At 42.0% G+C, this 17,382-nt stretch overlaps 1 protein-coding gene and 1 long non-coding RNA gene across 2 annotated transcripts; both read right to left on the reverse strand.

The window, feature by feature from the left end:
• Positions 1–200: 200 nt before the first annotated feature.
• Positions 201–11,128, reverse strand: RBX1 (ring-box 1). The gene is made up of 5 exons (XM_014882677.2): positions 10,972–11,128; positions 8,624–8,702; positions 3,015–3,085; positions 1,687–1,772; positions 201–380 (listed from the first exon to the last, which is right to left on the reverse strand). The coding sequence occupies exons 1-5, from the start codon at positions 11,047–11,049 to the stop codon at positions 368–370; spliced, it is 327 nt and encodes a 108-aa protein (XP_014738163.1). The 5' UTR covers positions 11,050–11,128; the 3' UTR covers positions 201–367.
• A 258-nt stretch (positions 11,129–11,386) lies between these two features.
• On the reverse strand, positions 11,387–15,170 carry LOC148223635 (uncharacterized). The gene is made up of 3 exons (XR_015803865.1): positions 15,023–15,170; positions 12,708–12,857; positions 11,387–12,061 (listed from the first exon to the last, which is right to left on the reverse strand). It is a non-coding gene; the product is annotated as an uncharacterized LOC148223635 (long non-coding RNA).
• Positions 15,171–17,382: the final 2,212 nt, after the last annotated feature.

Genomic DNA, 17,382 nt, shown 5'->3' on the forward strand with positions numbered 1-17,382 from the left:
CTTAACACCAACCTCAATGAGCCAAAGGTGTGGTTCTCAGACGTGTGGGAGTAGGACTAAATTCACAGTCAAAAGTCTGGCACAGCAAAAAAGAAGCACTGCCCCACTGAAGAGTTAAGCTTAGCATAAGGTCCCCAGTCTGCAGATAATTCTCCTTCCTCATGCTCTGACTGCCTGCTCCTGAACACAAGACAAAAGACTTTGACAGGAAGCTCCAGCAAGACTTTATTCAATGATATACAATAGGAAGAAATTAGCATGAAAGAAGAATTGTATACATTACTGACTTTCCAAGTCACTAAACCAAACTCATAGCGACAAGAACAACTGAGTTCGATGACATAACAAGAAGCGTGTGACCATCTCTCTAGTGTCCATACCTGCAAATAGATAACATGTTAATGCTTTTTTAAAAATCACAATTCATAGGAGTGCTGGTTTGGGTGGATTTATGTTCATTCTACCACAGCATAATTAACATGTAAATGAGATGAAGGTGAAATGCTGCTAAGGAAATCTTAGGAAGTTCTTCACATTTCACTTCCCCCAAAAGGCTACCCAGACACCAGTTAGAAGTGAGCCTGAGGAATCCACAACACCATGTGCAATAGATCTCAGTACCAGTTATCTTTTACCCTGAATCCCACTTCAAATATATCTGGCATGAAACAAGGCCAAAGCTTGTCACAGCCCCAGAAGTAACACTGAGCACACATCAGAAGATATTAATTCATGTTTCTGTTTCTCATCATGCTGCCCATGCAATATGAAGTGATTAGCCAGGCAACATGGACTCAGTTTTCATTGTTCAGGAAAACATCTTAATATCAAAACTATGGTACTTCAGTTGTCATGTAAATGATGATTTGCACAATTGACTGTGTATCAGAGCCCAAACACAATCCTCAACAGTTATAATACCTATTTTGCTTTGTTTAAATCTGGACTCTGACTAGAATTAATTTATTTTTTTTTAAAGTAGGTGAGGAGAGGGACAATCCACAGTTAAGAAAAGATTACTAGATCAGTGGTGCAGAATGAAGCAAGTGGTAGGCAAACTTCCTAACTATTCTCAATGGACAATTACCTCTCAAAATATGATTATCCCTCAAAAACCCATTCTTGGATCTCCTACCACTATTCTTCACATGAGACCTTTAAAAAATATTAAATAGAACAAACAATACAGCAATTATAAATAAATGGGCCAAAACTGCAGGAATGGCTACATGGACACTTGATTTCCAGATGCTAGGAAATCAGCTCTATTAATCTCTGAGGCTGAGTTATAAACCAAATCAAGATAAAAAAGGGACCCAATAAGATGTCTAGCACCTCAGCAGAAACACTTTGGAACCCGAACAGCTGAATTCAGGTCATCCTCTAAACCCAAATTGCTCATGCAGCAGCACAGTATTCACCTGAGACTCCACTTCTACCTAATGCCATTTCTCTCCTGCTCTCCATTCTTTAGAAAGAATGTCAGTAGAAACCACTACTTTTCAACAGCTCCCACATATTCCACAGCTGTTTAGACTTCCTTCAGAGCTCGCTTAGAACCAGGTGACTAAGGAAAGAACCTCTCTGAACAACAACTATGTCCTCAGACACACCAATCTGACATTGATCATTTATATTTACAGGACAAGTGGACTTTTCATCTTGAAATCTGTGCAGGATACGTACTTTTGGAACTCCCATTCCCTGTTGTCCAGCGGACACACTTGGCGAGTTTTGAGCCAGCGAGAGATGCAGTGGAAGTGGAAAGCGTGCTGGAAGACAAAGTTCAGATCACATAATTTCAGAATGCATGAATGCATCTCAATGTGAAAACTACCACTGAAAGCATCAAAGAGAATAGCAAGAGTCTGCAGGCAAAGGTGGGGACAACTGATCACTCAATTAGCTGATCAACACCAAGGAACTGATCCACATTTTTGGAGAGGAGGAAACATTAGTGAAACAGCAGCAGAAAGCCTGTTCCACAGTGCATGCAGTGGCAACTGACTGACTTCTGATGAAGGAGGGAGTGCAGAGTTTAGCAGCTGCTAAAATTGGCAAAGCAGATGCTGATAAGAAGCACAATCAGAAAGAAAAGAGAGGATTTCAGAGTGAGTAGCAGGGATGATATGAATGTATACATGCTGAAGGAAGCTTTCTGTCAGTTTGCAGGAGATACCAGAGCCTGCATAATAAAAATAATAAAAAAGAGTTTGCAAAATTAGAAAGAAAAAAAATTCTCATTTATGTGTTTAATAAGGGCATCCTTTCTCTTACCTATACAGCTACTTAAAACCAAGGTTTCATTTGTGGTGACTCTCACACACAACAACATAATCTTGACACTAGAATATCCTGACATGATTTAAAATTTTGTTCTTGTCCTCTGCAAACAGAATTGCAACATTTATAGTCCTGTTCCAGCATTATCATGTTATAACTCAATCCCACAGCACAGTACAGATGGGACTGAAGATCAGGAAGTTATTTCACTATGGAATAGTTTATTTTCCAATTCAGGTCCAGGCTAGCTAAGAGGTATTCAAGTTTGGAGTGTTTGGAGTTCGCATGCTAGTGGAACCAATTGATTTGATTTTACCCTAAACTGGAAGCTAATCACTTGGTTACCCCAGACTGACTCTCTGAATTAGCCTGCACATAGACAAACCAAACAGGCTGACATCCAAGTGATCCTATTACCAGGGGAAAGGAAAAGGTATAACTTCTAGGCAAACCATGATCAGGAAAATCATGCTCAGAATGAAAGATCTATTATTCCTTAAAAAAAAAATTAAAGCAAATCTTCCTCCCTTTTCTTCTGTATCTTATTACATCTCTCCATCTTTCATCTTCTTCTTTGTCTCCTTTCTATATTCTAGTAAACATAAGGGCTTTAAATTTCTTATTTCTGGTGGATTATGTGAAACATGCTACAGAACTCATTCTGTCCCACATCTTCAAAAAAGGAGGACAGCATCACCCCACACAAGCTCCACAATAAAAGTTTTCCTTACATTGCAGACGCCCCATGCAACTGTGCACTCCTCAGAGGTAGCCGATGCTTGGTTGGCTTGACATTCTATGCCTGTGAAAATAAAGATTGAACAAATATACACAGGGGTTGAAGAAGTACATGCAACAATAACTGGAAGATTCCTTCCTAAGAGCAAATGTAGGCAGGGGAGGAGGAGCTCTGTTGTGGTATTTAACACACCAGAAAGTATCAAGGGCTATGGTTTAATGTGTACTGTTTTTTCAAAAGTATAACAGCAAAACATACTTAATCCTGATTTCCTCCTTCCTCTACTTTTTTAGTATTCCAAAATTTCAGAGTGCAAGAGTACATAGCTCATCTGCTGGAAATATGAGTCTGCTTCCAAAATTTCAAGGATAAATATTTTCATTTCTATCTCTTGTGCTCACAGAGATGTCTTTTGACGACGAGTTGACAGTACATTTACCTTAACTTCTTACTCGGGTTTCTCTCAATACAAAGTCTTCTATGTCCCTGTCAGACATTTCAACTTCATTTGCAAATTAATTTGCTCATGTAATGCTGGAGTTTGCCTGTCTTTATTTTATAGTCTTGTGATGGGCAAGTACATCCCAAAAATCCAGAATAGGAAGTACAGTATGGCTTGGACTTTTTATATCTTGGAGCTGAGTACCCAGGAGGATCCCCAACCCTAACTAGTTAGCAGTTTGGGTTCTGTTTTGGGCTTTTCTGTCAGATAGCGTGGATAAAGGAGACGAAAAAAGAGTGAGGAAAGAAGAACAACACTGAGAAAATAAATCTCCATTCTAAAGCCTGAACAATTCACTTCTGCACCAGCTCAAGAAGAAACTTTAGAAGTAAAAAAAGTATTTCCAACTCCTCCACCATCAGCAGCACAAACCTATGAGACTAAAATTTTACTTCTTGCTAAAGGATGCCTACTTTAAGAGTCAAGCCTAAACGATTTTAAAAGATCTGCTTATAGAGGATCATCTTAGAACTCAATACACGGGCTTGCTTTTTCTTGTTTTACAGATTTTTTTTTTTCCTGGCAAAGAAGATGTCTGAATGAGTTCCAATTCTCTGTTCACTCTTTGTGTGCATGAATATGCTTAGAGGAAAAGGAATTTGATTCACCAATTAAAGATTCAAAAACTTTCAAATCCCACAGGTTTGGCTGAAAAATGTGATCTCTATTTGTTCTCCATTCATCCCTTTCTCCATTTTTCACACTTTTTAGGTGTGGAGGTGCACAAAATAAAAGAAAGGCCCGTTTTTTCTGAGATGCAAGAGATATCAACCTTGGTCATGAGGAACTACTCAAAACAAGAGTGATGTCTAAAGAAACTCAGTAGCAACAGCTGTTCTGCAAGATTTGAATGAACTTGTATTTATCATATGGTTTACATCAAAGATATGATATACCACAGCAGGAAGTCCAAAGCTCAATCCCTTGCCTGCCTATAGAAGAAAACAAAATCCAGTACCTCTGAAAGATCTGATATCTCAATTCCTGAATCTCTCAATACATACAGCAATAAAACTAAATCTGATTAAGAATATGGAAGATGCTCAAGACCCTTGGAGAACTTCAGTTACTTTGGATAATTGTATAAAATTCTACACCTGAGATTGTAGCAACAATTTTACTCTTACTGCAGTATGGACTCATGGTCATGGGACATAGTATATTAACTTTTAAATATCTAGCCAGAGTCTGTACAGTAACAGATAATAGTGAGAAGATGAATAGTAGGAAAAGATGAGGAAATTCATCTGAAGAGAGAAAAGTCAGAGTAAGCTAAGTTTAACTCAGAAAGCCTCTGCTGAAAGCAAGGAAAATACTCTAGCACACAATATATTTATCTTGTTTTTTCTCTTTCCCTGCTGGAAACAAAATATTGGGCATATTAGAGTTGAAGACCATCTAGCCCACTTTTTATGTTATTTTGTCTTATTTTTTTTCCTCTCTAAGAGGCCCTAACATTAGAGCCGCATGAACACAATTTTTAATTTTTCAGGATTAAAAGGACTCTGTATTTTGCCTGGGAGTGAGAGTGAATAAAGATGTTTTAGGTAAGGAAAAGAAGCAGCACTGACATTCATTTCAGTGTTACTCAAACCTTCACTGACAAACCTAAACTTTCATTGACAGTCTAAAGCATGACAGTCCCAAAAGTTTAAGAGACAGATGAACTTTTGTGGAAGTGGCTGAGAAGGAGCTCTCTGGTGGTGTTGGAAAGCCCTTCCAAAAAGACACCAAGGTTTAGCTCCCTTATGAAATACACTGGAGACTACTTCTAGCACTGCTGCCTTTGGCTACCAAAAAAGGACCTCCCAAAAGCCAAAGCACTTTCTGGTCTTGTACTTGCTTTATTTCAGAAAAAGACAATATATCAACAAATAAAAAAAACCAAAAAACACCACATGGACAATCTCCATCCTAGAATGAAAGCTGATGATCCTGGCTCTTGTAGGAAAGAGAAGCTATTTACCATCTGCTGACCCAAAAGAAGCCTTAAGAGTCACATAGTAACAGGTACTGGAGCAAATCTGAATTACTCTTCTGTTGCCTTGCTTTTGACAGAGTATCTGCAGGTGAGGACAGAAAGATACAGCTAAAACCTGAAATACCTGTAAATAGTTGTGATGCAATGGAAGCATTTCAACTCAGGGAGTTGCAGAAATGCATCTTATATAATGGCAGCTTCTGAATCTTGACATTGTAAGAACCAGCCCACTTTCTATGCATTTTCTATTGCAGAAATCACCTGTATATTTACACACCAAGAAAAAAATCCAAACCCATTCCATCTAATAAACATCCTGAGATTCTTCTCGGGATTCTATGTAACGTATCTATGTCTGTGAAGCTGGATTCATGGTACTTGGTATGTTACCATCAAAGCAAGGGGACAAGATTTTGATGGCACATTTTGCAGTTCAAAGCTATACTGGTCATCTTTTACAATAAGACATCACACATTTTAGACCAGAAGATAATCCAATATACTAAACACACTGTTAACACTCTCCAACTTACCATGTTGCAGTGACAACACCAGACAGCAAGCCTTTGAAGAAAGACTGAAGTAAAATCTGAACAGAATCTGTCTTTCCAGAGAAGAATGAAACTGAAACTCTGAAAATCTATTCACTCCTTCTGTACACTGAATACAAACCAAACGGAGGGCAGAGGGGATCCTTTGAATCACATTATTACTTAGTCATAAGGCACATGCATGGGGAGAACTGCATGACACCTTAACATTGATGCCTGACTTTACAACGTTAACAAACTTTCATTACCATGACTGGCATTACTTATCATTCTTCTAGTGTCTTCCCATTCTAGGTTTCTCTTCATTGCTAGGAGTGGGAGACATTTGTCTCCTGCATTTTATCAAATCAAATCTTGTGTTATTCTTCCCTGCACATTCTATTAATTTTTTCTCAATTTGCCATCACTTCACATCCTATGTTTGAAAATCTAATTAAAGAGTTTTTTAACAACATTAATGATCTGTAACAAGGAAGTAAGCAAATCCAGAGCCAACACTGATCTCGGAATACCAATTTAGATATCCCTTCTACTCTGTATGCTGTCAATTTTACTCTGTCATTTGCAGTCCAGGCTCCTTATAACTGCCCATACAAATTAATAACATGTTATGCTCGAGCAACTCAACAAAGAAAAAAAATTACCTATGCCCTTTTCCTTTACTGTTTTTCCTAATCTAGCTATATACTCTGAACCATGACCCACATATTGGTAGGACTTTTAAATTTTTTTTTTTAAATTGATAAACAAAATTTACTACTGAAAAATAGCATTGTCCATTCTCCTTCCAGCTCTTCCACAACTCTCCTTCATCCCATATGTCCTATTTGCTGTTTATTAAAAAAAAAAAAGCAAATATATGAGACTGCATTTGGTCTGTCATGGAAGGTACAATTAATTTTCAGGCAGATTGATAGAATGAAACACACCAGCATCTCCAATCTTAAAATACATCCCTCTTATCATGAATAATTATCTTGAATTACAGGATTTTATATATTCATTCTATACATTTGTAAATTCTATAAATGTAACTTATGTTCTAATGAATCTTTGAAATTTTACTTGCCTGTCAGTAAAAGGCTTTCCTCTCTAATATATTATAAACCTGAGAGACTAATTAGCAGTCCAGTGGCCACCTTCTTTCGAAACTTCTTTCCAAGATAGTACAAGTTAGAGGCACTTAAAAAGGAAATCTTTACATTAAAGAACCTCAACTTATTTCATAATCCCTGCTCTTTTTAGTGTTATCATCCCCTGTCTAATAACCAAGAATAAACTGAAGCATGGATAGGCAGCAGATGGCTCAAAATACAAACATATCTGTCCCCAGGAAGAGAAGTGAACCTGTTTAACCCATTTTCAGACCAGTGTGTTAAGGTGTGTTTTCTCTTTATTAAAAAAAAAAAAAACCAACAAAAAAAACCCCAAACCAAACAAAGCTTCTGAAAGTGATTTTGTAATTATTATTTAAATATGGAGTAAAATCAGGTGCATCTCTCAGTAGCTGTTCCTATAAACTTGAAGTCTCATTTTTCTGAAGTGTTTTATTTCCATACAGTCTTATTGACAGGAAGTTACCAATACTATTGGTTCCAAGGGCAACTGCATAAAACCAAAATACAACAAAACTATTCCAATGGGATCAGGACAGGCCATGCCCAGGTACTGTCCTTGGACTGGGTCTTGTTTTGGGGGGTTCCACCAGCCTCACACTTTAGGAATATAGGCAAATGTCTATCTGGGTTATGTTAAAAGGTCTTCATGGTTGAAACAAGATGGACAGTTAGGGTGCCAACAGTACTTTGTCATTTTTGAGGAAAAAAAATGGGTTTGTACTCATTACCAATACTCTAAGGGACTGAAAACAGTGACTTCATGCATACAGACCTATTTCATGACAGAAACGAACCATCAAGATTATACAGAAAAAAAAATTAAAATCAAACCAATACTAACAATATATTGCTTTTTACTTTGGCATTTGCTTATCCTCCTTTGTAAGTGAACAAATAATTTTCTAGGCAGCAACAAAATTCCCCCTACTATAACATGTACTAAGCTAGTTAGGCAAGGTAAGTTTCATAGAATGAAGAATCAAATTAATTTGCTAGTCCATGCCTTTCCTTGCCAGGAACAGACACAGAGAGTGTTACAAGATTTCATCTTAATGAGTGTCATTGAGAAGTTGACACTCATAGCAACCTCCCCAACTCCGAAATATAAATCCTCTCTTTCTAAGTAATGCCTGCCAACCCTGAATAATTTCAGTTCCTCTTTATTATTACTCCTTTTCTTCTTTGTTGCATTTAAAACACACTCAGCAGCATCATGTCTGTTGATCTGGCATCAAGTGATCCTACCCTTTACAAGAAGAGAGTGAGGAAGAAGCAGTATGGTGACAGAGGTCACAAAAATAGATTATGAGACTTCAGTATTATAAAATAGAGATTAGCAGAAGAGTTAGTTACTAACTGAAAGCTTTGCTGAATTATATCCTCAGCCGGGGTAATTTCAGCTGCTCATCACATACAAGTCCAAACTGTGTCCCACCCCCATTTACTTACATAGATCCATAATGTGGTTTCTGCAAATGGCACAGTTATCAACCACAATGTCCCATGCCCACAGAGCTACGGCATTCCACTGGAGAGAGGGGGAAAAAAGAAAAACATAGTTTTCATTCAATTTACAGTGGACAGAAATCCTCGCTTATTCTTCAAGCTCCCATGTATTTTTTGAAATAGAAAAGCTGGGATATTTAAGAAAAAACAAATCTTAGAAGTCCAGAGTCATTCTTCATCCTGAGTTCAGGGTACTAGGAAGCAATGGTACATTCCCCTCACAAACCTCCCAGATACAAGTCTCCTTCCCACTTCAAAACCAAGGTAACTCCCACAGTCTCCACCCCCCTTTTTTTTTTGTGATAGGAATACAAACATTTGGATTTCTATTCAAGATCCAATGTATCCAAAGGATGCAGCTCATGCCAAATCCCCAACTCTGTAGGAAAGGACAGTCCCTTGGAGAAAGACCAATTCAGATGCCATTTTTGTTAAGAGGAATTCTCATAATTTGCAGCAGTTCTTCTAATAATCACCCTTCAGAGCAGCTGGGGTCAATAACTAAATCTCTAATGCTATTCTCCACTGACTCCTGAATAATCTTCCCCACAAAAGGTTGATAAGCAACAATCTATCAACAAGGCTGGATATAAAAATTTCAAAGTACTACCAAATCAACCTTTCAAAGACTTACTTTATACATATAAAAAAGCAATAGCACTGTCCCATGCTACTTCAGGGGAAGGGTTTGAGGACTTTAGGGCAAGCTATGCAGAAAAAAACATGGTACCTTTTTATTCCTCCAGACAAAATCCATAATCAGGTCTTTTGTAAACTCATTTTTAAAATGGGCCTGCCTTCAACATCCAAAGCAATCCAAAATATTGTACTGGTAATCAGGATAATCTTCATTCAACACTTAAGTAATATAGATTTTTTTCCCCTTATATTTTTTCAGTATATATTTGCACTGACTGTAGTATAGTAAATCTTCTCTACCGTGTTCCATTTCAATCTCAAGATTTTCATTGCTTTCCCTGAGTTTGAGACACTAAAGGAGGAATGCCGACTTCCAAGTATTGATAGGCAATATCGCCTTTGATAAGCTCTTCAATTTTTCATTAGTACCGATATAAAAAGTATTCACAATACCACTACATCTTTTAGGACATGCACCAGTAGTGATCCCGTTTTTTTCCCAATCTTCCAACTTCAAGTCTGGCTGAGGTACTCATCTCTCATGGACTTCATCCATATTTCAAGGCAGCTGAGATAAAAGTTCTCAGCACCCTTATCTCTCCCATACACTCCAGTACTTAATCTCTTGTCCCATCATGGGACATGTGATGGCCCACACATCTCTACTGAGCCACACGTGCAACAAAGGTCTCGGTATCTTGCTGGGGAGGAGGAATCTCACTGACACATAAATTATGCCACTTCCTACCACTCTCATTATATCTCTCCCTATTTCCAAATGACAAATATGTCACCCAAACACTTCCTTCTGCACAGATCCAGGGGTTTCCATCACTGATGGCAGCTGCATTTCAAACAAACTCATCTACAAGCAGGAATCACTGAAAATGTTTACTGATATTCAGTCAAGGGGACACTTCTCCTCAAATTATACCTTAGCCCACACAATCTATCCCCTCATGAAGAGCCTCGGACCATCACTGTGACCCAGCTGACAAACTGGTGGCACCGGATAGGAGAGAGATATTATGGCTGCTCTGAGAAAGGAGGCAAAGCCAGGGTGGCATGAAAACATTCGCTAACTAACACGTTATTATGGATCGATTTAAATACGGAGAAGAAAAGTCAGTCATAGACATTTGTATAAAGCATTTTACGCAGCACATGGGGCAGCCCGGGCGGCTGGGCCACAGCGGCCGGGGGTGATGGGGAGGCTGAAGCACTCCAGCGCTGCTCGCCGGCCCGAGCTGCCCGGAGGCTCTGGGTACGGAACAGCCGATGCCCGTCGGGGCGGTGGCGTCCGAGGTGAGCGAGCGGCGCAGCGCCGACCAGGGCATCCCCCGGCCGGCACGGCCCTGTCGGGGCCCCCTGCTCCTGCTCCCGCCCCCGCCAGCCGCGCCCGCTGATTGGCCAGCTCCCGCTGCACGTGCGGCGGCCAGCCTCAGCCATTGGCTAGGACGCACGCCAGGACTCCCCGAAGGCCTCGCCTCGCCCCGCCCCTCCCGCCTCTCCGGTGCGGAACCGGGCGCCCGGCTCCGTGAGGGGAGCAGGAAGTCGCGCCCTTCTCCGTCCCGCTCGCCGGCATCAGGCCGGCCCCAGCCCCACCCCGTCCCTCTGGGAGCAGCCGGAGGAGCGCGCCGGCGGGGCCTCACTTTCTTCACTTCGAAGCGCTTCTTGCCGGCGCCGCTGTTGGTTCCGCTGGGGGTATCCACATCCATTGCGGCCGCCATTTTGGATGCGTGAATCGGCCCGTCCTGCTCCGCGCGCGTGCGCGGCAGGGGCCCGGAGGAGCGGGGGCGGTGGGAGGGGCCATCCCATGGCCCCGCCCCCTCCCCCTCCGGCGCCGGCAGGTGCGGGCGGGGGCTGAGGGCGCGGTCACGTGGGCGCGGTCACGTGAGCGCTCTCCTGAGGGCGGCAGCCGAGGCGGGGCCGTGCCAAGTTAGCTCGTCAGCCTGCCACCGGTGTTCAGGATCTCGGTGCGCTGCAATCCCATGGGATTTGCCTCCCTGCCCTCTTCACATGACGGCCTTCAGCCCTCAGTAAACTTCTAACTTGTTTTCGCCCATCGTAATCGAAGCAGAACGAGGTGGGACTGGCGGTGTTGCTGCTGTAGCTCTTTTGTTCTCCTGTAGTCCAGATTTTTTTAAAAATAGGAACATGGAATTGCTGGAGACAGGACACGCCGTTTACGGCGTGCGATTTGGGCTTACAGTAGTTACAATCAATATGGATTGAAAGGTGCTGCCAGAGTTGCTCAAGCCTTGCCTGTTCTGTTGCAAGGATGGAGACGACAAGGCACAGGGGCTGGTTCTGGGAGCTTCCTCCACCAGTACCTTCCCGAGAAGGTCGGTGGTAGTATTCCCCGTGATACGGAAACTGAGGGCAATTCGCTCCCCAGCAGCACAACTGCAGGTCTTGAAATTTCACCCAGTTTTGCAGGTCCCTGGAGATGCTATCTCTCTGAAGAGCCACCTCTTCTAAATCCATTTGTGTACTGTGCTGCTCCATGGATTTGGGAATGAGGAGGTTGTGGAAGCACTAAAAGGCCATTCTCTTGCATATATACAGGCAAGCAATATCTGTACTCTACCTCTCATAAGTACTTGGGCCCAACAGCACTGTTCTGGTCTGGCTCCATTGTACCCGCCTTGCTGTGTGCATACAGCTTTTTCCTGAAACCCACTTCTTGCTGGGGTGGGGTGTCTGGCTGTCTCCAAATAGACTTAAACCTAAAGCAGGGACCTGCAGTAAGAACAAGATGATGCTGTCATTGGATGTGTTGGAAAATTTTTAATATTTGGATTAATATTTGAAAGACTTGTGACACTTGTGCCTTGACTTACACACATACCTAAATATTTGCAGTGTCAAGCTGAGCCTGAAAGCTGCACAGACAATAAAGGGAAGTTTGAAGAAGAAAAATGCCCTCCACCATGTAAACACCCTTTAATGCCTCTCTTTACCTACATGGAAAGCTTCCATTTCACTGAATTGCCCCTTTCCCCAGATGCTGCTTGGTTATGGGGCATCTCTATTGCTATATGCTGCAGCTGCATAAATTCAGGTTTCTGTCCTGTTGCTCCATATTCAGGACTATTGCAAATGAGTATTTTGAAAATGGGAGTTGGGTGCTTGAGAAAATGTACTTTTCACTTTCATGAAAATAGCTCTTTTCAAAGCAGAATTTGCAAGATTTCTTATTAACAGAGGCATCAATTCTTACCCTAATTACTAAATATGTATGGCAATGTCTCCAGCAGGACATTTCTCAATAAGAAACCAGGACATTGATTAAACATGTAGACTAGGGCATACACATACCAGAGAGATGTTAACATTCATTTTCACTTTAAGTGACTACTGTAGTATAAAATTATAGTCTCCCCACCTCAGCTGATGTCACCAGGGGGAGGTGGTTGCCAATGGGGTAAAGCCATGCAGCCAGCAATCATGTGGTCCGGATTTATCTTTCCGTATCTGGCAGCAAAAACAATGTAGCAACGCAGATCTTAAGTCTTGTTAAAAAGGTGGGCGTGTTCTTAGGAAAACAAAAAAGATAGCAAACATGGTATAGGACAGAATACATATTGCATATGGATGTTTAATTAATTAATATTTACTGATCTGTGTATGCAGATACATTTCACCAACAGGTGCATTAAGAGATCTCCAGTACACTTTGCAAAGTGAAATTAGTGACAGTATAGTCCTGCACTTCATGAAAAGGGCTAAGCTACCTTCTTTGCTTGAAATACTCTGTTTTCTGTTGATTTTGGTGCTGTCCCTAATGTCTTTCCTCCTAGTAAAAGTATATCTCCTCAGACCTGTTTTCCCCTGTTCAGGCTGTATGTTATAAAGCATTGTCAGGAGCTGCTGCAGGAAGAAAGGCTGCAGCTTTGAAAGGCATCAGTCTCAAAAGAGGTGTAACAGTGGTCCAAATTACCAGGGATGCTTTGAAGAATGGATCATTTTTCAAATCTCTGGGACATGCAGAGGAAAAAAGAGAAAGCTGCCAAACTGAAAAGGCAGGGAGACAGACGGACTAGGTGACATGTGACAACTGCTGTGAATATGATTACTCCCAATTAAAATGAGACAAACTCTCTCCCAGTTGTCAAAGACTGTTCCAAAAGGCAAGATACCACCAACCTTTCAAAACCAGTGTCTTGGAATTTGGTCACTGCCCTTGTCCTTTACATTCATTCTGCTGGTGGTTTGTTGTTTATTTTTCTGCAGTCACTAGCATTATCCTATGTGGGATTTATCCCTCTAATGCTTCCCTCCTCTATACATGAATTGTTTGAATGCATGTTCCTGACTGGACTGCTGTGGAACTGCTCCTGGAGGGGTGGCTGCTTGCAGCCCTGGCTCTGCACAGGGACCAGGCAGAGGGCCTGGTGGGGGTCCTGTTGACACAACTTGTCCCTCCAGGGCACAGGGATCCACATGGCAGTGGGAGGATCCTCCAGAACTGAGTTAGAAGGAAAATGCAGACAGGAAAGGTGGATTTGCTTAGTCCTCACTGCCTGAGCTGTTTGCATTCTGCTTCCCAGCCCCAGAGAAGATGAGCAGCTATCATGACTAGTCCTCCAACGTGACAGAATCTTTCTGGGGCACTTGGGTAACTCGGGAAAAATCTGTTCAGAAAGAGAATTGGAGCACTTTCAAAAACTCTTCAGAACCTCAAGCTTTCTCTTGCCTTTCTCTGCTTCAGTGCTCTCTCAGTGCTGCCTGCTTAAGGTGTGGTTTCAGTGGTGCCCTAAGCAGCAACAAGCAGGAATTACCTGGTATATGGGACTAGTTGCCAGTGGTTCCCATCCAAGGAGCAAAAATCAGGTGCACTTTATTACTTTTTAAAGAACTGTAGGGCTGATTGGCTGGCTGCCCTCCAGTTGCTGATGCTAGTAAAATAATTTGAGTTGCCTAAACTGGGATTTCCAGCACCCTTTGCTTTTGGATGCACAAGCCCACAGACAGCATTCACAAATTATTGTTGGGGCAAAACTGAATCTACGATTATTTTGTGTTGCCACAAAACTTTCTCGAAGTTCAAAAAGTAGGCAAACAACCTCCCAACAAAGCTCTGTAGCATCTCCAGTTGATTCAGTGTTGGCATAGGGAAATTGAATTCAGAGAACAGAGCCAGAGGGGTAGATTAAGCAATATATCCATAGATTTTTGGACCAGACTGTGCTTGCTCTCTGCAGAAACCCAAACACCTCGCCTCTGTATATGTTTTCCAGATGATGGCCACACTAAACTCCATACAGTACCCCCGTCTTTATAATCCACTATTAAAACCTCAGGAGATAATGGGAGCCTCCAAACTGGCTAAAAAGCACAGATGAGCTTCCGAGAGAGGAGCATGTTGTAACATTTAATGGGATGGCGACTGATTGTTGCTCTTCCTTTCTCCTGGCATTTTCGCTTAAACTGCTCAATAGCTAAAATAACATGCAACCATTGTGACATCCTGCAGGAAAGTGGGTGCCTGCAAAACCCACCATACGTACTGACTCTGCCCAAACTCCTGCAGAGCCTTTCCCCACACATGAATTAAAAAAAAAACTGGGGCTGTGCCTGCAGGCTCAGCAAATGACACTGTCCCCACAGTGGGCATCTCGGGCCCCACACCATGCCTAACAATCAGCTGCAGCTGATACAGAGGAACACGCTCAGGACAGAGGGATCCCAGTATGTTACCGTGAGGATGCTGGGCTGATTCCGTTCCGCTTCAAGAAAGGGCTTGAAGCTATCCCTCCGATGCATGAGCACCCCCGTGCTCCCCATCTTAATCCTTGCTCCCAGCGGAGGGAATCCATCAGCAGCCCCACCTCCCTGCCACCCTTTTGCAGCTCTGGGCGTCAGACTGCATACACTGATCGCATCTGGCTGTGCTGCCACCTCCCGAGAGAAAGCAGCATCCCGCCTTCTGCTGCGGGGAAAGGAAACGTTCCACAGCCCGGCTCCCAGCCTGCACGGAGGGCCTCGGGGAAGCCAGGACTCTCCACGCCGCCTGCAGCCTGGGGAGGCAAGCCCCAAGTGTCGCCACACCTCTAGGTTAGCTGCAGCCTGGGAACCTCTGTTAATCACAAGGCTGAAGAAGCAGGAGGGTGAGACTGCCTACAGCAACTGAGAGAGAAAAAATGTGTACACAGGGAAGAGTGAGGGCTTGGAAGGGAGAAAAAAAATCTTTAACCTGAGCTGGGATCCCAATGAGATGTCAGAGACAGGCTAGGATTGTAATTGAAAGAGAGGACAAGCCTTTCAGAGGGTAACTAACAGGAAAGCAGTAGCAAGGGGGTGATGATTGTTCACCTAAGTATCCCAAAAGAACTGCATGAGGTGACAAGAGGCTTTGGGATAGTCCAAGTGCAGGAGATTGCACCATCTGAGTATCAGGTCACGGTCTGGATCTCTTTCATTGCTCAGATAAGTTTTCAAAGTGGCTTTTACTCTTTTAAGGAGGATTAAAAAAAAAAAAAGAAGGGAGAGAGAGAGAGAGAGAGCATTATGATAACTCAATACAAGTAGTTATATTCATTTACTACTGCATATAAGCAACACTGGAAGATCTAGGCTAATTAGCAGTAGCCAGGGAAAAGCACAAGAGTAACCAAAGTAGTAACACAAGCTTGCCTGCATATAAATCAATAAACTCCTACTGATTTGGGAAATCCATGAACCTTCAGAAACACGAGGGGAGGCAGTTCCAGACTGCTGTGTGGGAGACACTAAAACACTGTTTACAGATATTCTTATCTACAGCTTTCCCCTGACAGTCGTGAACATGGGGAGAGAGTCATACAGAGGGAACAAGCACTAAAATCAGACCAAAAAATTAAAAAATAAAAGAGAGGTCAGGAAGTTACCTTCACTGAATCAAAGATTTTGATGATTTTTGAATGAAAGATGACAACCATTGAGCTGTAGCTTTGCATTTGTCTTCCTGTATTAATTCTTTGTTCTTTTTCCAAGAAATATAGTATCCCAAAATTCCTCCAAAGATTTCTTAATGGAATCAAGTTCCTAACTGCAGGCTCTGCTCAGTAAAATACAATTCATTAGCCTTTACCATCCTTCTTTGTCACAAGAGGAAAGATGCTGCTGTCAGTAAAAACATCTTGTTGAAGTCCCTGGTAGTCATAGCAAAGGCACCATTTGACAATTGAAAACTGTGAAGATCCAAGCTTTTCTGTCACTTTTTGGATGGGTTTTGTTGTTACTGTTGGTTTTGTTTAGTTTTTGGCAGGGAGGATGTTGTAGTGAGTTCAGATGTGATTTCAGGGCAAAAAAATTAACTAATTTTATATAATTTCTTCTTAGAAAGACACAAAGGAGTGAGGAAAAAAAATTGGCGGCCCACTGACATGGCAATTTCTGGTACAAAGACTATATGGGTAAAACAAAAGAAGCCAAGAATGAGGGAGCCATCAATCCTCTGCCTCCTGTATCAGTAGGAACAAAAAGTTATGGTACCTAACTCAGTCCTCAGAAGGCAGGATTTAAAATATTTCTGGCATTTAACCACTCTCTGTTATGAGGCTCAGTATTTCTGGCATTGTGGTGGTTTGTAACATTTAACCACTCTCTGTTATGAATGCTTAGATAAAGACAATATACTGACGTTAGCCTTGCTTTGGACTTCATGGAAAGTTCATTGCAGCATCTAGGTCAGCAAATCTCACAAGAGACGGTGTCTTTGCCAGTTCTATACTGAACGTACCTTGAATGTATCTTGCTGTTTTAAACACCATTTCCTTTAATTTCCAAACTCAGCACAACTGGATCTCCAGAACATCAGTGGAAAGAAGGGCCATTTGAGGCAGCAAGCTTTCATTGATCAGAACACAGGAGCTCCCCAGTTCTGACAGCCACAGGAAAAGCAGAAGATAGGAGCAAGCAGAGAAGCAAGTGTAAGTGCAGAGCCTACTGCTTTGGTAATTTTTACTTCTGGTAGTTTTTGCTTTTGGTAATCTACCACTGAAAAGTGACATAGTCCCTTCTTTTCTCCCCTCCAGTCATGGTGGGAGTTTGTGTTTTTTTCTTTCCACTTCTGCTCA

Source organism: Sturnus vulgaris, chromosome 5 (genome assembly GCF_052056855.1).
Source record: "Sturnus vulgaris isolate bStuVul1 chromosome 5, bStuVul1.hap1, whole genome shotgun sequence".
Lineage (NCBI taxonomy): Eukaryota > Metazoa > Chordata > Aves > Passeriformes > Sturnidae > Sturnus > Sturnus vulgaris.